This window comes from Olea europaea, chromosome 1 (genome assembly GCF_002742605.1).
Source record: "Olea europaea var. sylvestris chromosome 1, O_europaea_v1, whole genome shotgun sequence".
In the NCBI taxonomy this organism is placed as follows: domain Eukaryota; kingdom Viridiplantae; phylum Streptophyta; class Magnoliopsida; order Lamiales; family Oleaceae; genus Olea; species Olea europaea.
Window position 1 is genome coordinate 9,492,562 of NC_036237.1, and position 24,866 is coordinate 9,517,427.

Consider the following 24,866-nt stretch of genomic DNA (forward strand, 5'->3'; position numbering starts at 1 on the left):
GATATGAATTTGAAAACCGTCATAAGTTCGAAAGAATGAAGATGATTTCAGAAAACTGCTTAACTTCCAGTGGTCATCTAAATGGCATTAAGTTACAGATAATATTGTGCGTATAATATTTTCTTATTGTCTTTGCTTCTCCAATGTTTAAACTAGGTTTCCAACAAAAAAGGTATCGCAAACTCAAATTCGAGATTGTTTAACACTTAAATGTATTCGACACGAAATGTTGCCATAATCTTGGATAATAAATAAGAGCTACATTCATCACAATCATCTTAAAAACTGAAAGAGAAACAAGACGATTGTTGCTTATGACCATCATCTCCTGTCCAAACCTGCTCAAGAAACATATGTTATCTTTTAGACCGTTCCTAACGAAGTTATCTTGTTCTGCCCAGCACACTCGTTAATAGTGTGTTTGGCTATTAAGTACCTTCAAGTAACTTTTTGTATTCAATCAAAAAATGGATAAGTTACTTTATTTAAAATGATCTTTTAGCTTCCATTCAAAATAAGCAACTTACTTCCATTTTTTTTATTTTTTTATTTTTTAAATTGCTCTTGGGGCAATACTTGATACCTATTGATTTTGTTTTCTTGTCTCTCTTTTCCTCATGAAGGGTGGATTATTAGTCAGGAAAAAACTAGTTTTCTGGGGTAAAATGGTAAGCAAAGTTTCAGTTACGTCATACTGCATAACCAATTTAACTTTATAAATGCAGCTTACCTGTACATCTCTTGAAAGATCCATTTCCATTGATAGTTACTGGTACAACATTTCTTTCTTGACCAAATGATAACAGCTCTTGCATTCTTTCAGGCCAGACAGAATTCAATCTCCGTGCAAAATCCTCGACCTCCATGTAAGTAGGGAAAATAAAAGGATTGTTAGAATCATATAGTTCTGCTTAATTAAAACCAAAACAAAATCCAGATTTCAAAATCTTGAAATCATCCAATGCACTTCCCTTAACTCAATATAGTTAGCCTAAACCAAATTTATTTAAGATTATTTTGATGGATCTTTTTCTTCTGTTCAACTCTATCAGGGTTCATTTCTTAAATAATTGCAAAAGACCAAATCCTTTTCAAAACCTCATTCACTGGGATCATGCATTGGCGTCTACTTCCAGGTTCTAGTCCCATCACTTTTCCTGACCTTGTATCTGATACCATTATTCAAATTTCATAAAACTATCAGTTCTCGCACAGTCCCAGAATTTATGTCCAGTTTGTACGGCCTTAATCAATCACGAATCAATACATGTCTCACTCTACCTCGTTTTGTTCTATAATCATTGATCTTAACATCCACATTTCAGATTTATGTTAATGATGTTCCTAGTTTTCCAACTATTCCAACATTCTGTCGCACATAGCATTCCTGATGCTTCTGTATGTACCGAACTCTTCACTTTCATGTGTCACTCACTTGAATCTTCAAGTCACCCACACCCCCCCCCCCCCAACTAGCTTGGCATTCCCTCTTCCTTTAATTATAGACATAGAGCAGGCAATGGATGAAAAATGAAAAGGGAACACCAGAATTCACATGGATAAAGAAAGACGAATTTGAGGGAGAACTAGGGTTTAGGGGTGGGAAGAATTAGTTTTCACGGCACAATACTTCACCTTCAGAATCAAACCCTATGATTTGTTTACTCACAACAAAATTGCCATACTAATAAGCAGGCTTACAACACTGTATAAAACAAGAGGTAATAACAGGGGGACAGCGATAATGTTTCTTTCCAATCATGTGTAAAAATGACAGTTATTGTATGACCAAATAAGTTGTCAACACTTTTAAAAAATGACAAAAAAAAAAAAAAATGTAACAAATGCAGTTGTGCACAATAATTTAAAATTTGATATCGAATCCATGGGGAGAAACATCATGGAACTTGAATATAAATATTTCACAACCATCACACCTGTCAAGTTGTTCTTTCATCACTGGATCTAACTCATCATCTCTATCACCCTCGTTGAAGCCCAGCTTGGGTGAAAATATAACAGATGCCATGTCTTTAGACATTGACGTTTTACTCGGCGAGGAAACATTAATGTCACTATTGATGCAGCCAGAAGAGAAACTATTTGATTCCTAAAGTATCAAGAGACATCTGTTGAGTAGTAAACTTAATTTTTGGACTAAATAATATGGGTTTAATGATTTTGCTTATAGGCCCAAATCAATTAAAAGGCCCAACATGCATAGCATTTCTAGAAACATTATCTAGAAAAATCTATATAAATATCTACTAGAAAAATCTATATAAATATCTAAGTAAGATATGTGGTTTTATAAAGAATATCTAGAGAATTCTAGGAAAATATCTTGATGTGTGGTCTAGGTGTCTCTAGAAAATGTGTGGACTAGAATCTTCTTGTAAACACTATATAAAGGGGTAGTGCCCTCCATTTTGTAACATGCCAAAAAGTGTGTAAAGTCTTGAAGTTGAGAAATACAAGTTTCCCTTTTTCACTTCTTTCTTCCTATTAGTGTTGTTATCTTAAAAGTCTTAGCCAATCCAAGTTAGTAAACCCATCTTTCCTCCAACAAACTGGTATCAGAGCCCCAAGGTTCTTGTGAAAAATGGCAAGTGGGATGATTCCTTTTCAAGTCCCCCAACTCAACAAGGATAACTACGACAATTGAAGTATAAAGATGAAAGCGTTGCTCAGATCGCAAGATGCATGGGAGATCGTAGAGAAAGGCTACACGGAGCCACAAGACGAGATTGCTCTATCCCAAGCACAAAGGGATAGTTTGAAGGATGCAAGGAAGAAGGACAAGAAGGCACTCATCCTCATCTATCAAGCCTTAGATGAAGGCATGTTCGAGAAAGTAGCTTGTGCTACTACGAGTAAGGAAGCATGGGAGATCTTGCAAAACTCCCACAAAGGAGTTGAGAAGGTGAAAAAGGTTCGACTTCAAACACTTCGAGGTGAGTTTGAAGCTTTACATATGAAAGAATCAGAATCAATTTCTGATTACTTCTCTAGAGTATTAGCTATTGTGAATCAATTAAAAAGGAATGGAGAAAAGTTGAACGACACTTGAGTAATTGAGAAGATACTTAGGTCTTTAGATTCTAAATTTGACTACATAGTTGTAGCCATTGAGGAATCTAAAGATCTAGATAGTATGAGTGTCGATCAACTCATGGGATATTTACAAGCCCATGAGGAAAGACTAAGGAAGAAGGTGAAAGAAGAGCCATTAGAGCAAGCTCTTCAAACAAAGCTCACTTTGATTGAGGGTGAAGGAATGTTCAATAGTAGAAGAAGCCAAAGAGGAAGAGGAAGAGGACGAGGTCAAGATCAAGATCAAGGAAGAATTGCATTCTACGAGAAAAGAAGACAAAGTTCATTTTCTACCAGAGGTCACGGAAGACGAAAATGTACGAGGCAAAATGAAGGACCAAGGTATGACAAACCTCAAATTAAATGTTACAATTGTTAAAAACTTGGTCATTATGCTTCAGAATGTAGAAATATTACTAACCAAGTTGAGGAGAAAGTCAACTACGTTTGTCGGAAAAGTGAAGTAGATCATGCACTACTGTTGGCTTACAAAGGTGAAGAGAGTAGAGAAAAGAATACTTGGTATTTGGATACAGGAGCAAGCAACCATATGTGTGGAAGAAAAAACATGTTTGTGGAGCTTGATGAATCAGTAAACGGCAACATTACCTTTGGAGATGAATCCAAGATCCCAGTGAAAGGAAAAGGTAAAATCTTGATCCGCTTGAAAAATGGTACGCATCAATTTATCTCAAATGTCTATTATGTGCCCAATATGAAGAATAACATTTTAAGTTTAGGACAACTTTTAGAGAAGGGCTATGATATTCATTTGAAAGATCATAGTCTTTCAATAAGAGATCAAAGAGAAAATTTGATTGCCAAAGTCCCTATGACAAAAAATAGAATGTTTGCGTTAAGCATTCAAAATGACGTCGCTAAATGCTTAAAAGCTTGTTTTAAAGATTCATCTTGGCTTTGGCATTTGAGATTTGGGCATCTTAATTTTGGAGGTTTAAAGTTGTTGAGTAAGAAGAAAATGGTGAAAGGTTTGCCTCCAATAAATCATGCGGATTAATTATGTGAAGGATGCTTACTTGGAAAGCATTCGAGAAATTTTTTTCCAAAAGAAGCATATACAAGAGCTAAGAAGCCGCTAGAACTTGTACACTCCGATATTTGAAGGCCAATTAATCCAAGCTCTCTCGGTAAGAGCAATTATTTTATTCTTTTTATTGATGATTTCAGTAGGAAGACTTGGGTCTATTTTCTCAAACAAAAATTGGAAGTTTTTGAAATTTTTAAGAAGTTTAAAGCTCTTGTTGAAAAAGAAAGCGGATATAGTATAAAAGCCTTGAGATCGGATAGAGGAGGAGAGTTCACCTCCAAAAAGTTTGAGAAATATTGTGAGGAGAATGTAATTCGTCGCCCATCGACGGTTCCATACTCTCCACAACAACATGGAGTAGCCGAAAGAAAGAACAGATCCATCCTTAACATGGCCCGTTGCATGCTCAAAAGTAAGAGATTACCCAAAGAACTTTGGGCTAAAGCTGTTAATTGCGCCGTGTATCTGTCTAATCGATCACCTTCTAGAAGTGTGTGGAATAAGACACCATGGAGTGGAAGAAAGCCCAGCATCTCCCACTTACGAGTATTTGGGAGCATTGCATATGCTCATGTGCTAGATCAAAAACGATCCAAGCTAGATGACAGGAGTGAAAGGTATGTTTTTATCGGCTATGACTCTCGCTCTAAAGGCTACAAGTTGTATAATCCAAGCAATGAGAAGATCACCATAAGTAGAGATGTCGAGTTTGATGAAGAAGGAGCTTGGGATTGGGGTGTCCAAGAAGAAGACTATGGCTTTTTACCATTCTTTGATGAAGAAGAACAAGAGAATGGATAACAACAAGAGATTATCAATCCACCTCTATCACCTACCCATGGAGATGCTTCTCCATCATCTTCACAAGGAGAAAGTTCAAGCGAAAGGACACCACGGATGAGGAGCCTACAAGAGCTATATGAGGTAATAGAAAATCAAAATGATCTCGCACTTTTTTATTTTTTTGCCGATTGTGAACCAATAGGGTATGAAGAAGCAGCGCAAAATAAAAGATGGAGAAATGCTATGGATGAAAAGATTAAGGCTATAGAGAAAAATGACACGTGGGAGCTGACAACTCTTCCCAAAGGAAAGAGAGCAATCGGAATTAAGTAGATATACAAGGCAAAGAAGAACGCTAAAGGAGACGTAGAAAGGTACAAAGTAAGATTGGTTACCAAAGGCTACAACCAACGGTCGGGAATTGATTATGAAGAGGTATTTGCTCCTGTTGCTCGTTTAGAAACCATAAATTAATTATCTCTTTTGCGGTGCAAAATAAGTGGAAGATATTCCAAATGGACGTGAAATCGGCATTTCTAAATGGCTATCTTGAAGAAAAAATTTATGTGGAGCAACCAATGGGCTATAAAATAAAAGGACATGAAGGTAAAATCCTGAAACTAAAAAAGGCTTTATATGGGTTGAAACAGGCTCCAAGGGCATGGAATAGTAGAATTGACAAGTATTTTCTAGAAAATGACTTTACAAAATGCCCTCATGAATATTCCCTTTATACAAAGGTAAATGAGAAAGGAGATATTTTGCTTGTTTGTTTGTATGTAGATGATCTTATATTCACAGGAAATAATCAAAGTATGATTACTGAGTTTAAGAAGATCATGGCTCAAGAATTTGAGATGACGGATATCGGCCTCATGGCCTACAATTTTGGGATAGAGGTAAAGCAAACGGAGGACTGCATTTTCATCTCACAAGAAGGATATGCGAAAGAAATTCAATATGGAGGACTGTAAGCCCGTATGCACCCCCGTCGAATGCGGAATCAAGTTGTCGAAGAATGATGAAGGTGAAAAAGTAAATCCAACACTTTTTAAGAGTTTTGTTGGAAGTCTAAGATATTTGACGTGCACAAGACCAGTTATCCTTTTTGGAGTTGGGCTCATTAGTCGCTATATGGAGACACCTACCATGACCCATATGAAAACTGCAAAGAGAATTCTTCGCTACATCAAAGGTACACTTGATTATGGCTTAGTCTATTCATCATCTAATGAGTTCAAACTTGTTGGATATAGTGACAGCGATTGGGGCGGAGATAGTGATGATAGAAAGAGTATGACTGGGTATGTGTTTTACTTGGGTGACACAGCTTTCACTTGGAGCTCAAAGAAGCAATCGATCGTAGCACTATCTACATGTGAAGCTGAATATGTTGCAGCTACATCAAGTGTCTGCCATGCGATTTGGCTTAGAAATTTGTTGAAGACGCTTGGAGTATCACAAGAAGAGCCAATAGAAATCCATGTTGATAACAAATCGGCATTGGCAAAGAACCCAGTATTCCATGATAGAAGCAAGTACATTGATACAAGATATCACTTTATAAGAGAAAGCATTGCAAAGAAAGAAGTGCAGCTGAAATGTAACCTCCTAGGAGCATATCATCGACATTCTCACTAAGCCACTCAAGCATGATGTGTTTCGCAAGTTAAGAACTCTACTTAGAGTAGCAAAATCAAGTTTAAGGGGGGATGTTGAGTAGTAAACTTGATTTTTGGACTAAATAATATGGGTTTAAGGATTTTGCTTATAGGCCCAAATCAATTAAAAGGCCCAACATGCATAGCATTTCTAGAAGCATTATCTAGAAAAATCTATATAAATATCTAAGTAAGATATGTAGTTTTATAAAGAATATCTAGAGAATTCTAGGAAAATATCTTGATGTGTGGTCTAGGTGTCTCTAAAAAATGTGTGGACTAGAATCTTCTTGTAAACACTATATAAAGGGGTAGTGCCCTACATTTTGTAACATGCCAAAAAGTGTGTAAAGTCTTGAAGTTGAGAAATACAAGTTTCCCTTTTTCACTTCCTCCTTCCTATTAGTATTGTTATCTTAAAAGCCTTAGCCAATCCAAGTTAGTAAACCCATCTTTTCTCCAACAACATCCACAGAATCAACATAGGGTTATATAGTTTCTTTCTCCTAAAATGAAAAACAATATTCAAAACTATATCATTAGGTAACAGAGAGAGAGAGCATGGAAAGGAACCAACCTTATTGTCTCCATTTTCAGTGTTTAAAGAAGAATTTCTAGGCTGTTCTTTCCTCCTCCTGCCTTTCCTTTTGTTCTTAGTAGTTCTAGCCCCTTTTGAATTTGTAGACCACATAGCAGAGAAGTATTGAAGCAAAAGTAAAAGAGAAAATTTTTTCAACATGACCATCTACGAAAAGTAGACTTTCTTTAGAACTTCAAGTTTCAAGCAAACAGCTCATGGACAGTAAGCTTATCAAAGAAACACTTACGACAGTTTGCCTTACGATAACTAAAAGAATGTGCATGCGTGTGTGAATGCAACTTACAGACCAGAAAGAAAGTTAATACTGACAATACTAAAGATATATATAAAGTTCAATAGCAAATAAAAATTGCAAATTAAAGCCATCTTCAAGGACTTGAAATCTCAATCGACTAGCTGAGAGAGCAGTTTGCTGTCTCTTATGAGATCATCAAGGAGACTTAGTCACTATAAAGGAATAAAAAAATGTCAATTACGTGAATACAAGAAGGAAGTCTTCATTGAATAGAATGGGTTGAAAATTTTGCAGTACCTCCAATCCCACCATTTATAAATGACAAAAGATCATCAACTGAGAGTTCATCCACAGGTTGCTCTTCTTCAACCTCAATATTCTAAAAGTTACAAGATGCAATTTCCATTAGCATGAAAATGCACGTTATAATTATGAAACATGTTACTATGCTGTCAGTAGTTAAATAAATTTCGGTAATTCTAAGCCCTTGTTTGAGACCCGTTATTTGGTAAAAATTAGATTTTGGAATAGTGAATTTTTGGAGAATGTGTATTTGAAAAAGTAAGAAAAAGTTTAGGATTTATGTGATATTATTTTATTAAGAGAATATGTGATTGAAAATGAGTTTAGAAAAAAAATGTATTATTAAAAAATGGGGGGCTCAAACAAGGGCTAAATGTTAAGTTGCAATTCAACAGCCTAGCACTGCATCTACTATAACCCAATAGCAAAGGCTAGAAACAAGAGCAGATCCTCAGGCACCTTTGGATTCTGCCCATCTTTTAATTCCTTCCTTTTTCTTGCATATAATCGATTCAAAAGCCTGATACGTGGATCATTAGATACATTTTTCAAGGGTTGCAACTTCTCCTCCTGCAATATACAAATAATAACAGTATCAGATAAAGAAAGACGGTGAGGACTATAAATTTTTTCATCTTCTAGCAACAGATAATGAAAGGTCTCATGTATTTCCTCAGGAGTTTTTCCTTCAATCATCCAGGCAAGTGCACGAATGGTCAGATCAACCAAAGGCCTCAATTGGAGGCTATCGGCAGCAGATGTCAACTCACATAGTTTCTTCGTGTCTAACCGGACAAACTTTTCATCAAAAGTTTTCCTCTCCTAGATATGCAGAAGAATCAAACTCAACTCTGTAAGTGTTATGCCCTAGATTCAATCGATTTAGGTTGTAAACACTTTTAATATGTTTAATGCATTTAATTTGGCAAGATCTATTATTTATTTAAATTAATTTTGTGATAAATAATATTAAATAATAGAATCCGAAGATCCAAGTTTAAGTAATTTGTTAATTACAAGGAGTTGTGATTGTGAGATACAAATTATGTATGATTGGATCTTGAATAAACCGTGGTCGTAATTAATGACGAGATACGGATATCGTTAATACAGTTAGACTATCACGTGTGTCATTTCTTACTTGTGAAGTAAGTAGCTGATCTTACGAGCTAAAGTGTGGTGACACTTAAATGAACACGTGGATGTTTTGTTATAGAACAAAACATTGGAGACCCGCTAAGAGATTCCACATGGATAACTATCTGAGTGTCAGTGGTTAATCTCTAACGTTCGGCAGTGGAATAGGTCCTATAACTTGAGGTCATCATAGTGCCTTGTATGAGGACAGTCATGCTTTGACGGTGTTGGATGTTGCTCTGTCAAGGGCCGCTAATAAGACATCGTTCGGGTATGTCAAAAACAATATGAAGGTTGCGAATGACCAATAGAGGATTCGTCACTCTTAGATAGTAAGAGATTGTGATCTGCGTTTCGTTCAATTAAGTCAATGACGAAATTCTTGGCCAAAGTATACATATAAGTCGAAAAGGAGTCTTCGACTCATATTGACTTAATAGTAGAATGAAAGATGTGATTGATAATCGAGATTGACACATTTCCATATCTCGTAGTTGATCGGATCATTATTGACAAATGGATTATAGTTTCATGGTAAACTAACAGTTTTGATTTTGTCATACCACGTGACATTTCTCGTCACATGTGTTGCCCTGATACATTGCTAGATGTCAATCTGGGACGGCGAGTGTGAATTTGTGATAAATTAAAAGGGTGTTTAATTTATCAGTTTTGATTAGATCAAAATAATATTTCACGTCATCAGGCATCGTAGTCGAGAACCTAATGGGTCGCACACAAAAGAGAATTGAAAGATTGTAAATTGCCAATTAATTAATTTAACAATCGTTGGATAAATTAATTAATTGGATTGGTTATTTATATCCCGAAACGGACCCGGTTTAATTAAATGGATTAATTAAATATTGGATCGGACCGGGCCGAGCCCGTTTGGATTTATATAAATACATGGCTAGGGTTTAAGGTCCATAAGATTTTCATTATTCTTGCTGGCACAAGATGTAAAACCCTAGCAGTTGTAATCTATTCTCTGTGTGGATTTCATTGGAGGCTGGACAATTGGTCAGCTGTGGGAGGTAGATTCAAGTTGCTGAAAAAGAATAACGCAAAGGAGTTTGCAAAATTTAAAAAAAAAAGGTATATTTCTCGTCACAGTTCTTATCTAAATACAAAGTTGAATCCTGAATGAGAATTGAAACTATTTATTTATGCTGTGCATGTTTAAGTAAATTCCCTACAGTGGTATCAGAGCCAACTTTGTATTTATTAGGAATTGATTTACATATTGATTAAATTACAAGTTGATTTAATCATGTTTATCCATGAATCTAGCAATTGTAGTTTTAATTTTATTTTATTTTTTCAGAATCTGATTTTGAAAAACAAAAAAAAAAATATTTTGTCGAGTGACGCCAGCGACGGTGGCCGCGCGCCACTGCCACTAGCGCAGCAATGCCTTAGCGCTGCTGTGGTGGGGGGCTGCCGCCTCCAGGCGACAGTCCCCCCCTCGACTGTTGGGCGGGGCGGCACCAGTTAGTAGAAAAAAATATTTAGGGTTTTGGTTGGAGACGCGGGCCTCAGTTGCAAATAATGCAATTACGGGCCCCTGGTTGCAATTATGAAAATGGGGTCAGTTTGCAAAATTTTTAAAGGGGGACCTGTTCTGCAATTTTTTAATTTGGAAGGGTCTGATTTTAATTTCCAACTTGGGTCAATTTGTAAATTTCAAAGTGGTTTTGAATTTGAATTTTGAAATGGTTTTAAAATTAAATTTTAAATGGGTTTGACCCATAATTTTAATTTTGACCCAAATTTAAATTTTATTTAAAATTGACTACTTTTATATTTTTGTTAAAATTAGATTTTAACTTAAATATTTAATTTTGACCCTTAATTGAATTTTTATTTTATTTGGAATTTTGTCCTAAATTAAAATATTAATTCATTTTTATTAGAGTTGGACTCTAATATTATATTAATTAAAATTTGATCTGAATTAATACCACTTCCCAATACAAATTAAAATTTAGAGTATGACTCTAATTTAATAATTAATTAAAATTCAATTTTGATTAAATTACTTCGCCCAATAGTTATGGAATTAGAGTTGGACTTTAATTCGGGATTTAGTTAAAATTTGATTTTAATTAAATAGGCCCGCCAATTAAGTTAATTAATTAATATGATTAATTAATTATTTAATTATTTCGATCCAAAATTTTTGAATTAGTTTTGATGACTATAATTGCTAGATTTATGAGACATTGCATATAATATTAGATATTATACATAGGAAACATTTATGTGATGAATGTTTATGGATGATTATGGATTCGACCACATGGATGCATTGAATGGTTGCTTTACTTCTTGTTGTTTTATGGGCCTGCGAGCCCTTAATTGTTTTGGGCCTGCGAGTCCGTTGTCATTATTGTTGTTATGGGCCGGCGAGTTCTTTATTATATTGGACCTGCGAGTCCGTTGTTATTGTTATTATTATGGGCATGCGAGTCCGTTTTCTTTTAGGCCTGCATGTCAACTAGTATAGGATACATGTTGCAGTTTGACTAATTGAAGGCACAAGAAGAGGTGGACACCATGGAGATGGTGCATTGGTGTTAATCCAATGTTGTACCCCTTAGAAATTGACCAACTAGTCTTCCCTTTGGCTCGGAAAAGCTAGATAGAACAAGTCCATAATCATCCATACTATTATTTATATATATTTATTCGCATAGTAGATGTATGTTTATATATATATATATATACTTGATGAGACCATTGCACGTTAAATCCCTCGTTAAAATATTAAGTTAGTATTATTTGCCTTCCATCATTATAGTGAAAAACGAGAATCCTAAATCGACCTTAACTTGTTGAGTACACTCAAGGCTGGTCTATTAGGGATATGTTTGACACTATGAAATATTTGATATTTCTGAAAGATGGGTTTGACTTAACTAAAATTTATCTTTTGTTGAGTACATTCAAGGAGATAAGTTTTAGAGGCATGTTAAGCTAACACATAAGATGTGTGAAGACAAAAGAGTTGTCAGCTTAATGATCTGGGAGTTGTATGGAGATACAATTGATAATAATATCTACCCAAATGTTTTATTAAGATTTGTTGAGTACACTTAAGATCTTGATACAACGAATGGGATCCCATCCCACTGGAATCAAATGTGGATTCAAATAATTTATATATGAGGGTCATGAATTTATTTTAAATAGTGGGAGCACGTTTAATTAAAATCCATATTGAATTTGTGCATATGCATTATAATACATATTAATTCTATATTTTTCATCATTTACAGTTTTTTGAATCATGATTAATCATATGAATTTGAGAGGCACACTGGATGCCAACAAATTGACCGGACCAAATTTTCTCGATTGGCACCGCAATTTGAGAATCGTTCTCAAGCATGAGAAAATTGGATATGTCCTTGAGCAGCCCTTTCCAGTGGTGCCTACTAAAAATTTCACTCAGGACAAGGTGTCTGTTTACAACAAACACAGTGATAACGATAACACTGCAGCATGTGTGATACTTGTAGCTATGTCACCTGAGTTGTAGAAGCAACATGAGGGTATGGATGCTTACACTATGATTTTTTCATCTCAAGAAGTTGTATGATGAACAATCTCGTGTGGAGAGGTATTAGACCTCTAAACAACTATACCGGTGCAAAATGGCAGAGGGATCTTTAATCAGTGCTCATGTGCTGAAGATGATTGGTTTCATTGAAAAACTGGGTTCATTGGGTTTTATCATGGATCATGAACTAAGTATTAACTTGGTTCTGCAATCTCTGCCAGATAGTTATTCACAGTTCATTATGAACTTCAATATGAATAAAATCAAATGCACACTCCCTGAATTGCTTAATATGCTAAAAATTGTGGAGCCCAATGTCAAGGCTAGCACTAGGCATGTCTTAGCTATTCATTCCTCCAAGGGCACTAAGAGGAAAATCAAAGGAAGTTTTAAGAAAACATCTAAAAAGGCTAAGGGTAATAACAAAGCAGGCAAGGACAATACCAAATCTGATGACCCATGCTATCACTGTGGAGTGAAAGGTCATTGGAAGAAGAACTACAAGGCTTACCTCGCTAGCTTGAAGGGAAAGAAGTCTTCTGAAACTTCTACTTCAGGTATTTTTGTTATCGAGGTTAATATGTCTACTTCATTAGCTTCTTGGGTATTAGATACCGGATGTGGATCTCATATTTGTATAAATATGCAGGGACTAAAGAGAAGTAGACCACTACAGAAAAGAGAAGTTGACCTGCGCGTGGGAAATGGAGCAAGAGTTGCTGCATTAGCTGTAGGGACATACTTCTTATCACTGCCTTTGGGCATAGTATTAGAATTAGAAAATTGCTATTTTGTTCCCGCCATTACTAAAAACATTATTTCTGTTTCGTGTTTGGACATGAATGATTTTTCAATTAATGTTAAGAACAATCGTTGTTCGTTTTATAAAGATGAGATCTTTTATGGTTGTGGTGTGTTGCAAAATGGAATTTATACTCTTGATACTAAGTCGTCTATTATGAATATAGAAAATAAAAGGCATAAAAGTGATAATCTAAACAACACATACCTCTGGTATTGCAGACTGGGTCATATTAATGACAAACGCATTTCCAAGTTACATAAAGATATATACTTGGGGTCAACTGATTTTGAATCATTTGACAAATGTGAGTCGTGTCTGTTAGGCAAAATGACCAAGTTCCCTTTTACTGGAAAAGGAGAAAGAACCACATAACTGCTGGATTAATACATACTGATGTATGTGGACCCATGTCAATAACTGCCAAAGGTGTTTTCTCTTATTTCATCACATTCACTGATGATCATTCTAGATATGGTTATGTATATCTAATGAAATTCAAGCTTGAAGCACTTGAAAAGTTCAAAGAATTCAAACTTGAAATTGAGAAATAGACAAGTAAAAATATTCTCACGCTAAGATCAGATCGAGGTGGAGAATATTTAAAAGGAGAATTTTTAGATTATCTAAAAGAGAATGGGATTCTCTCGCAGTGGACTCCGCAATATACACCGCAACATAATGGTGAACGGAGGAATCGCACTTTGTTAGACATGGTGCGATCTATGATGAACCATGCAAACATCCCAAAATCATTTTGGGGTCATGCACTAATTACTGCGTGCTACACACTTAATCGTGTCCCATCTAAATCGGTCGACAAAATTCCATACGAGCTATGGAGAGGAAAAAGACCAAACTTATCTCACATGAAAGTTTGGGGCTGTGACGCTTATGTAAAGCGAAATGAATCATATAAGCTTGAGGCTAAATCTGATAAATACGTATTTGTGGGATATCCAAAAAAGACAATTGGATATCAGTTTTATAATCACGTTGAGAAGAAGGTGTTCATCTCAAGACATGCCATATTCCTAGAGAAAGATTTTATTCTAGGAAAGGGTAGTGCGAGCAAACTTGAACTTGAAGAAGTTTAAGAATCCACAGATACTGTTGACCAATTAGATGAACCTGAGTCTGATCCTACACCTGTTGACGGACAGACTCTTGGTCAGAATGAAGAGAACTTTGAGGACACTCCAGCTCAGCGTAAATCAAGTAGGATCATTCGACCTCCCAGAAGATACGAATTCACGATTACTAATCAAGTATTATTAGTCGAGGATGATGAACCTACAAATTACATAGAAGCGAAGTCAAGTATTGACTCGAAGAGATGGCAAGAAGCCATGGAATCCAAAATGAACTCAATGTATGAGAACAAGGTTTGGACCTTGGTCGAACTTCCAGGTGGGATAAAATCGATAGGTTGTAAATGGGTTTACAAGAAAAATGTCGATGTGGATGGAAACGTCCATACATACAAAGCAAGGCTACTAGCGAAGGGTTACACATAAAGACAAGGCGTTGACTTTGATGAATCTTTTTTGCCTGTAGCCATGCTAAAGTCCATTCGAATTTTGCTTGCAATAGCTGCATACCATGATTATGAGATTTGACAAATGGATGTCAAAACTGCTTTCCTTAATGGAAACTTACAATAGGAGGTGTACATGACACAGCCTGAAGGTTTTGAATCCAAAGGAGCCAACAAAGTATGTAAGCTAAATCGATCCATTTATGGATTAAAGCAAGCCTCTAGGAGCTAAAATCTTTGTTTTGATGAGACAATCAAAAGGTTTGATTTTATCAAAAATGAAGATGAACCGTGTATTTACAAGAGGACAAGTGGGAGCTCGGTCATATTCATAATATTATATGTCGACGACATATTATTAATGGGAAACGACATCCCAATACTTCAATCGGTAAAATTATGGTTGTCAAAGAATTTCTCCATAAAAGATATGGGAGAAGCAACATATATCTTGGGAATCAATATCTATAGAGATAGATCTAAAAGATTACTAGGCTTACCCCAATCTTCGTACATAAATAAAATCTTGAGAAGATTTAATATGGAAGAGTCTAAAAGAGGTTTATGTCCCACGTCGCATGAGATTTATCTCTCAAAAGATATGTGTCCTAAAACACATGATGAAAGGAGTCGCATGGATAAGATTCATTATGCTTCGACGATAGGATCTATCATGTATGTGATGCTATGTACAAGATCAGATGTTTCATATGCTCTAAGTGTCACGAGCAGGTTTCAAGCAAACCCTGGTGAGAAACACTGGATAGCGGTTAAGAACATTCTTAAGTACTTGAAAAGGACTAAAAATGTGTTCTTGATCTATGGAGGAAATGAACTGAAAATTTATGGGTATACTGATGCCAGCTTTCAAACTGACAAAGATGATAGCAAGTCTCAATCAGGATATATGTTTACTCTCAACAATGGAGTGGTTAGTTGGAAAAGTTCCAAATAGGAGACAACCGCTGATTCAACAACAGAAGCCGAGTATATTGCTGCTTCTGAAGCAGCGACGAAAGATGAACTTGGAGTCGTTCCTAGTATTGTTGATCCCATACCTTTGTATTGTGACAACAATGGAGCCATCGCACAAGCGAAGGAATCGAGGTCTCATCAACGATCCAAACATGTGCTAAAGCGAAATCATCTCATCAGGGAGATTATATAAAGAAATGACGTAACAATAGAGCAAGTTCCCACAGATGACAATATTGCAAATCCACTGACAAAGTCGTTGTCACAACAGAAACATGATCGTCATGTGGACGCTTATGATATTAGATACATGAGTGATTGGATCTAGTGCAAGTGGGAGTTTGTAAGTGTTATGCCCTAAATCCAATCGATTTAGGTTGTAAACACTTTTAATATGTTTAATGCATTTAATTTGGCAAGATCTATTATTTATTTAAATTAATTTTGTGATAAATAATATTAAATAATAGAATCCGAAGATCCAAGTTTAAGTGATTTGTTAATCACAAGGAGTTGTGATTGTGAAATACAAATTATGTATGATTGGATCTTGAATAAACCGTGGTCATAAGTAATAACGATATACGGATATCGTTAATACAATTAGACCATCACGTGTGGCATTTCTTACTTGTGAAGTAAGTAGCTAATCTCACGAGCTAAAGTGTGGTGACACTAAGATGAACACGTGGATGTTTTGTTATAGAACAACATATTGGAGACCCGCTAAGAGATTTCATATGGATAACTATCTAAGTGTAAGTGGTTAATCTCTAACGTTCGGTAGTGGAATAGGTCCTATAACTTGAGGTCATCATAGTACCTTGTATGAGGACAGTCATGTTTTGACGGTGTTGGATGTTGTTCTGCCAAGGGTCGCTAATACGACATCGTTCGGGTATGTCAAGAACCATATGAAGGTTGTAAATGACCAATAGAGGATTTGTCACTCTTAGATAGTAAGAGATTGTGATCTGCGTTTCATTCAATTAAGTCAATGACGAAATCCTTGGCCAAGGTATAGATATAAGTCGAAAAGGAGTTTTCGACTCATATTGACTTAATAGTAAAATGAAAAATGTGATCGATAATCAAGATTGACACACTTCCATATCTCGTAGTTGATCGGATCATATTGACGAAGGGATTATAGTTTCATGATAAACGAACAGTTTTGGTTTTGTCATACCACGTAACATTTTTCATCACATGTGTTACCCTGATACATTGCTAGATGTCAATCTGGGACGGCGAGTGTGAATTTGTGATAAATTAAAAGGGTGTTTAATTTATCAGTTTTGATTAGATCAAAATAATATTTCACGTCGTCAGACATCGTAGTCGGGAACCTAATGGGTCGCATACAAAAGAGAATTGGAAAATTATAAATTGTCAATTAATTAATTTAACAATCATTGGATAAATTAATTAATTGGATTAGTTATTTATAGCTCGAATTAATTAATTGGATTAATTAATTCACGGATCGGGTTTAATTAAATGGATTAATTAAATATTGGACCGAACCGGGCCGAGCCCATTTGGGTTTATATAAATACATGGCTAGGGTTTAAGGTCCATAAGGTTTTCATTATTCTTGCTGGCACAAGAGGAAAAACCCTAGCAGTTGCAGTCTATTCTCTGTGTAGATTTAATTGGAGGCTGGACAATTGGACAGCTATGGGAGGCAGATTCAAGTTGCTAAAAAAGAATAACGCAAAGGAGTTTGCAAAAAAAAAAAGGTATATTTCTCATCACAGTTCTTATTTAAATACAAAGTTGAATCCTGAATGGGAATTGAAACTATTTATTTCCGCTGTGCATGTTTAAGTAAAATCCCTACAAACTCTTCATTAAACAGGAACATTTTCTATATATTCAAGAAAAATGAGTTCAATAATATGCATACAAAGCATATCGATTACTGTATTGCAAGACTAAATGGTGTAAATCAGCTGATCGTGCTTGGATGCACATAGAGAAAAAGCACCAGCGCGTGTCCAAATTGTATTAATTAACGAAGCAGAACTTAAGAAAACAATACTAAGACAATGAAAAGATCCCCTCCCTGGGTTGAACATGGGATGGGGAGATGGGGTGTTGATTTCATATTCAGCCAAAAATGAGAAGGTTTCAGACCTTATTGGATCGACCTGGTACTTGGTGAAATTGACAATAGTCAAGTATTAAACCTAACATAGCAGCATTAACTCTCTCAGGAAGGGATATGGCATAATTTTTGGAGGATCCCATGCATGTTTGTTGTACTTCCTGACATATCATAGGACAAAACATTGCAACCTCTTCCTCTACTTGTTGAATCGAATCATCGGTAGTTTGTGGCCAGCTAAATGATTTCATCTATATAGAGGAAACCATAAAAAAATATATATATGAATCAACTATGATACCTAAACACAAGCAAATATTCTAGTAACTTAAGAACAATATATTTACTAAAGACCTAAAACTCCAAATCTTGCATCACAAATCACATATTTTGATTCAATTTTGGTAATTTTACACTCAGTTGGCTTTACAGGCAAGATCTTTTAGTAATCACACTGGAAAGGCCTCAAAATAATTCTAATTGTCTAGACCAAGATGGATGTGGCACAACACAGCACGCACAAAGTCAAAGCTTGAAGACCCTTACGCATTTGAACACGCCCCTCTATAAAATGAACAACTCTGTGTCTCACCACGAAGCCATTACCACCATTGGTCGGCTTTTCTTCTCTCTCTTTTACATATTCCTAAGTTGTCTATGAATTTCTTTTTCTGAGCCACTTCCTTCAGTTGATAGTTGTGTTTTAGGGTCTTAGATTTCTTCATTTCAAAAAGTGGTTTCAATACAAACAATTCTCACTCCCACTGGCCGGCTGATGGAAATGGACTTACTACCATTAAAAAAAAATCATTTGATAAAGGCAAAAATATGATGTTTGTAGTGCCATTCATTCTGATTTATTTTATTTAGATAATAATTGTGTTGTTGAAATGAAAATCATGGAATAAGGATGCCCACATAATTCAAGCTAACAAGAAACATTCTCAGAAAGGAGGAAAAAAGTTTCCTCTTCCTAGTCGACGATTAAATCAATGTGATATAACATGGCTCTTATCCAGAAGCAAAAAACATGTAGCTCAATTCAACGGGTAAATAGCCCTTCAACATGGTGATGTTCTACAATAAATATGTTAAGGGAATAAAATCCCACATCGGTTAAATACCGAAATATTGACCAACTTAAATAGATCTTGGGCCACTCCTCTTAATAAAATTGACCTTATTAAGATGGACCCCAAATCTTAACCTGGTATCAGAGCTAGGGTCTGTCCTTACCTAACCACACAGTCAACGGAAGAAAACACCGCCAACAGCAAGGAGTCAACAACCTCAGAAGCACAAAACAGTGAAATTGAATCCCTTTCCACCTTGGGCTCCGGTGGACTCGACAATTCCTCCTTTCAACTCACAGTAAAAAATTTGAACGAAAAAATTATCAAGAATGGGCTCAGTCAATAAAAATCATCGTCGACGGAAAAGGAAAGCTAGGTTATCTTATCGGACAAAAGAAAAAGCGCGCCTCAACCGACGTCGGACTTCTGCAAAAATGGAGGTCGGAAAATTCAATGGTGGCTGCGTGGCTAGTTAATTCCATGAAACCTCCGATTGGAAAGACTTACTTGTTTCTATCGACAGCAAAGGATGTGTGGGATGCCGTTCGTGGCATGTATTCGGACGCTGAAAATTCTTCACAAATCTTTGAGATCAAAACGATACTCTGGCAGACGAAGCAAAGGGAGAGAGACGTGACAGACTACTACCTGGAGATGTCTTTACTCTAGCAGGAACTCGATCACAATGTCGAGGAAGAATGGGACTGTCCGGCTGACAGTGTACGGTACAGAAAGAAAATTGAAAACAAACGGGTATACGAGTTCCTGGCTAGGCTTAATAGGGAATTAGATGATGTGAGAGGAAGAGTCCTTGGCCGGCGACCCCTACCATCACTTCGCGAAGTGCTCGCTGAGGTTCGTAGAGAAGAAAATCGGGGAGGAGTGATGCTTCAAGAAGGTAAGACCACCGGGCTTGAAGAGGAAACTGGGTCTGCGTTATTATCAACAGAATGTGGGCTTGGTGGGTCGACCCAATTAACTAAAGGGTATGGTTCAGCCCAATTACCTAGAGGGCCAGCATTAAATAGAGCTAAAGGACTTGGATCTATCGAATTGGGCCTAATTTCCAAAGGAACACCCACTAATGGGTTCGGCCCAAAACAACAGAGGGGACGCCCTTGGTGTGATCACTGTCGTAAACCAGGGCATAAAGCAGATACATGTTGGGAACTACATGGAAAACCAGCTGACTGGAAACCAAGACAAAATAACAGGAATCGGGGTTACCAAGCGGTTGTTGATCCTATCGAAGAAAAGAGTACCTCTACTCAGAGCAGTGCATTCAATCCTGAACAATTGGAGCAACTATATAAAATGTTTTCAAGTTTCCAATAATTGGGTCCATCAAGTTCACTAGCTCACAAAGGTAATTCTTCCAAAGCATTACATACAACTACTCAATCCACAGTTCCTTGGATTATTGACTCAGGTGCGTTCAATCATATGACGGGCTCCTTCCACCTTTTTTCCAAATATTTCACTTCTGTTGGCAATATCAAGGTTAAAATCACAGACGGCTCACTCTCACCTGTAGCAGGAAAAGGGAGTATTCGAATCTCTAATTTTATAACATTGGAGTCCGTTCTCCACGTTCCAAACATATCTTGTAACTTATTGTCAGTTAGCCAATTAATGAAAAATTCCAATTGCTTAGCTAAATTTCTCTTATCTTATTGCATTTTTCAGGACCTATCATCGGGGAAGATGATTGGCAGTGCTAAGGAATGTGGGGGACTTTGCTACTTTGAGGAAGCAGACGTGAATAAGAATAATCAAATTGCAAATTGTGATTCTACTTTTGTTCCTAGAGATAGTGAGCTTTTGTTATGACATTTTAGAATGGGTCATCCCAATTTTCAGAATTTACGCCATGTATTTCCTTCCATGTTTTCTAATAAAAAGACATTTGATATTCAATGTGAACATTGTGAACTGGAAAAATATCATCGTACCTTCTTTCCAAAATCTATATACAAATCTTCGAAACCATTCACAGTGATTTATGGGGGTCCTTCACGAATTCCAAATCGAACACACAAAAAATGGTTTCGTAACATTTATAGATGATCATACTAGAATATGTTGGGTTTATCTCCTAAAAGAAAAGTCAGATGTCAGATCCGTATTCATAAATTTCCATTCAATGATTCAAATACAATTTCAGACACAAATTCAAATATTGCGTACTGACAATGGTACAGAATATTTCAATACCACCTTGAAAGAGTATCCCCAAAAACATGGAATAATTCATCAAAGTTCCTGTGTCGATACTCCACAACAAAATGGCATTGTTGAGCGGAAAAATAAACACCTCCTTGAGGTGGCTCGTGCCTTAATGTTCACCACAAATATGCCAAAAATTTTTTTGGGGAGATGTCATTTTAACCTCAGCCTATCTCATCAATAGAATGCCCAGTCGCACTCTCTCCTTCAAATCACCACTCCAAGTATTTCAGGAATTCTTCCCCAATTCCCGACTTGATTCGAGCTTACCACTCCGCATATTCGGTTGTACTGCTTTCGTCCACATACATCCTCACCACCGAAGTAAACTAGATCCTCATGCACTTAAATGCGTGCTCATTGGATATTCATCTACACAAAAGGGCTACAAATGCTATGATCCATCCACAAGATGAGTATTTGTTAGCATCGATGTTACGTTTTTAGAAAGAACCCCTTATTATAAAAAAAACACTATCTTCAGGGGGAGAATTTACGTGAAGATCGATTCTCAAATCAAGATCGATTCTTCAACTTTAATCTTTCCCCTAGTGAACCTATCATAAACACCGAATCAATTACTCTTCCTGGTCCTAACATGCCATCTACAAAGGTAAACTTAAACTCAGGGGGAGATGCTGAAAAACAAGTTAGCAAGGAGATATTTGTTTACTCAAGAAAGCCGAAATCAATGTATAAGGAGAACCTCACATCTGAAGCACCAAAAGAGTCCGAACTGATGATAGCTTCAAAAAGTGATCTACCTATTGCTCTTAGAAAACAACCTCGATCATGTACTCTCCACCCTATCTCAAAATTTGTTTCATATAATACTCTATTTGCAGGATTTTGCACTTTCTCATATAACCTTGATAATATAGAAATTCCAAAGAATATTCAAGAAGCCATGGCTATTTCCAAATGGAAAGAAGCAGTTTTGGAAAAAATGCGAGCACTGGACAAAAACAAAACTTGGGATGTGGTAAACTTACCAAGGGAGAAAAGATCCGTCGGGTGCAAATGGGTCTTTAATGTGAAGTACAAATATGATCGGACAATAGAATGGTACAAAGCTCGTCTTGTTGCAAAAGGATATACACAGACCTATAGCATTGACTATACAGAAACATTCCCCCCTGTAGCAAAATTGAATACAATCCGAGTTATCTGGTCCTTAGCAGCAAATTTGGATTGGCCTCTCCAACAGCTAGACATCAAGAATGCCTTCTTGAATGGAGAATTAGAAGAAGAGGTTTTTATGACATTACCCCCAGGCTTCTATGAAAGCGAGGAAGAAAATAAGGTATGTAGACTCAAAAAATCCTTGTACGGTCTCAAACAATCACCAAGAGCGTGGCTCGACAGATTCGCAAAAGTACTGAAAAGTCAAGGATATCAACAAGGGCAGTCAGACTATACAATGTTCTACCAATTGTCTGAAACGGGGATGAAAACAATCTTAATTGTTTACGTTGATGACATCATATTGACTAGAGATAATATAGTGGAAATAGAAAGGCTTAAGAAGAGCCTAGCCACGGAGTTTGAAGTAAAAGACTTGGGATAGATGAGATATTTTTTGGGGATGGAAGTTGCCAAATCAAAGAAAGGCATTAGTGTTTCACAACGAAAGTACATTCTTGACCTTCTAACGGAAACTGGCATACTTGGCTATAAACCAAGTGACACGCCAATAGAGGCAGGAAGAAAGGAAGAAAACACAAGAGAATCAGTTGAAAAGGACAGATACCAGCGATTAGTTGGCAAATTGATCTATCTCTCACACACTAGACCTGATATTGCATTTGCAGTTAGCATGGTTAGCCAACAAGGTAACTTCCTATACATGGAAAAGAGAAAAAATTACCTATTCTAAATAAGGTTATACAATCATACATAATCAAATCCTAATTATCCCATAATCTCGGAATATCTACACTCCCCCTCAAGTTGGATCGTAAATGTTGATCATATCCAACTTGCAAATAAATTCCTCAAAATTCCGTCGTAGCAATCCTTTGGTGAAGATATCTGCAATTTGTTTTCCTGTAGGCACATAGATTGTGCATACGGTCCCTTCTTCAACCTTTTCTTTGATAAAGTGTCTATTTACTTCCACATGTTTGGTTCTATCATGTTGAATTAGATTGAGGGAGATGTTGATAGCTGCTTTGTTGTCATAATAAAGTTTTATTGGAAGTTTTACCATCGTCTGTAATTCTTCCAATAACTTTTTTATCAACAGTCCTTCGCATATTCCTTGTGCGACAGCTCTAAACTCGGCTTCAGCACTGCTTCCGGCTACCACATTTTGCTTCTTACTTCTCTAAGTTACCAAATTTCCCCATACAAAGGTACAATAACCTGTAGTTGATCTTCTATGTTCTATTGAACCAGCCCAATCTGCATTAGTAAAGATTTCTACTTCTTTCTTTTCATTTTTCTTAAAGAAAAGTCCTTTTCCAGGATTACCTTTAAGATATCTGAGAATTTTGTATACTACTTCTAAATGGACTTCCTTTGGAGAGTGCATATGTTGGCTAACCATGCTAACTGCAAATGCAATATTAGGTCTAGTGTGTGAAAGATAGATCAATTTGCCAACTAATCGCTGATATCAGAGCCCAGTAAACTCCAACGAGTTATTCGATCCGATTAAGTCTCAAAAATGAGTACACGAATTTCAAGATTGGTCTGCTCAAAACGAGCCACCATCTTGCGGGGGCATGTTAAGGGAATAAAATTTCACATTGGTTAACTACCGAAATATTGACCAACTTAAATAGATCTTGGACCACTCCTCTTAATAAGGTTGACCTTATTAAGATGGACCCCAAATCTTAAAAAAATATTTCGAATCGAAATATAAAGTAGGATTGGTGAAACCACTGCTGTTTAAGTATATTAAGCCTCCCAAAATAAATTTTTCTCTCTTCTGTTCAACCATACTTTCTTTAATAAAATAATATTACACGCAAGACTAAAACTTTTCCTTATTTCTTAACCACACATTCTTCAACAATCAACTATTTCAAAATGCATTTTACAATGAAAATAGAAACAAACAGGCTGTAAATCTATAACCCTCAATAAACAATAGGAAATAGAGAGTGAAAATGAAAACAAAATGTAGCAGATGGCAAGAACTAGAATCAGAATAACATGTATTGAAAGAAACATGGGATGCAAATATCCAACTACTGAAGACTGAAAAAGAGTAATCTTCACACTTGAACCATTAAGATCTATTTTTGTATTATATTTCGTATAAGCGTAATTGAAGTCTAAAATAATCCTTCCATAAACCTCTGGTTTGACAACTGCGATGGAACCTTCCGACATTAGGTGATCACAAGGACAAATATTTTACATATGCATCTTGGAGTCAGAAGTGAGGAAGCAACAAATAAAATTGACAACTTCTCTTCTCTAGAAAACGAACTTCTTAAAGTGACCATAAAGTCTTTGCTAAGGAAACGATCCAAATTGCAATAAAAGTGTGTGCACTTCTCAAAATGAAACATTCATCAGATCTTCATGTTCTGCCCCAGTTAAACCGTGGGACATTAGCGAGAGGCTATTCCTGAACGATGAATATGAATAAAGTCCAACCTGTTCAAAATGTAATGCCTCGACCCCTAGTGGACCGGAATGCTACTTACTTTACTTAACTTAACCGGTGGTTTAGTAACAAGTGTATACATTTTAGCGGAAACT

At 36.3% G+C, this 24,866-nt stretch overlaps 1 protein-coding gene across 1 annotated transcript; it reads right to left on the reverse strand.

Moving 5' to 3' along the window:
• Positions 1-321: 321 nt before the first annotated feature.
• Positions 322-24,629, reverse strand: LOC111403968 (SKP1-like protein 21). The gene is made up of 10 exons (XM_023032668.1): positions 24,456-24,629; positions 17,880-18,101; positions 8,184-8,546; positions 7,719-7,800; positions 7,163-7,263; positions 4,623-4,625; positions 1,938-2,110; positions 968-971; positions 731-860; positions 322-338 (listed from the first exon to the last, which is right to left on the reverse strand). Exons 1-10 carry the CDS (start codon positions 24,489-24,491, stop codon positions 322-324), a joined length of 1,131 nt encoding a protein of 376 aa, XP_022888436.1. The 5' UTR covers positions 24,492-24,629.
• Positions 24,630-24,866: the final 237 nt, after the last annotated feature.

What these genes read in the sequence shown, in the direction of transcription:
- LOC111403968 (XM_023032668.1), bottom strand. Translation starts at nt 24,491, where the DNA reads ATGTCGGAAGGTTCCATCGCAGTTGTCAAACCAGAG. An exon ending in TCGCAGTTGTCAAACCAGAG is followed by an intron (nt 18,102 to 24,455) that starts GTTTATGGAAGG and finishes TCCTCTATATAG; the next exon opens with ATGAAATCATTTAGCTGGCC. An exon ending in TATAAATGGTGGGATTGGAG is followed by an intron (nt 7,264 to 7,718) that starts GTACTGCAAAAT and finishes TGTGGTCTACAA; the next exon opens with ATTCAAAAGGGGCTAGAACT.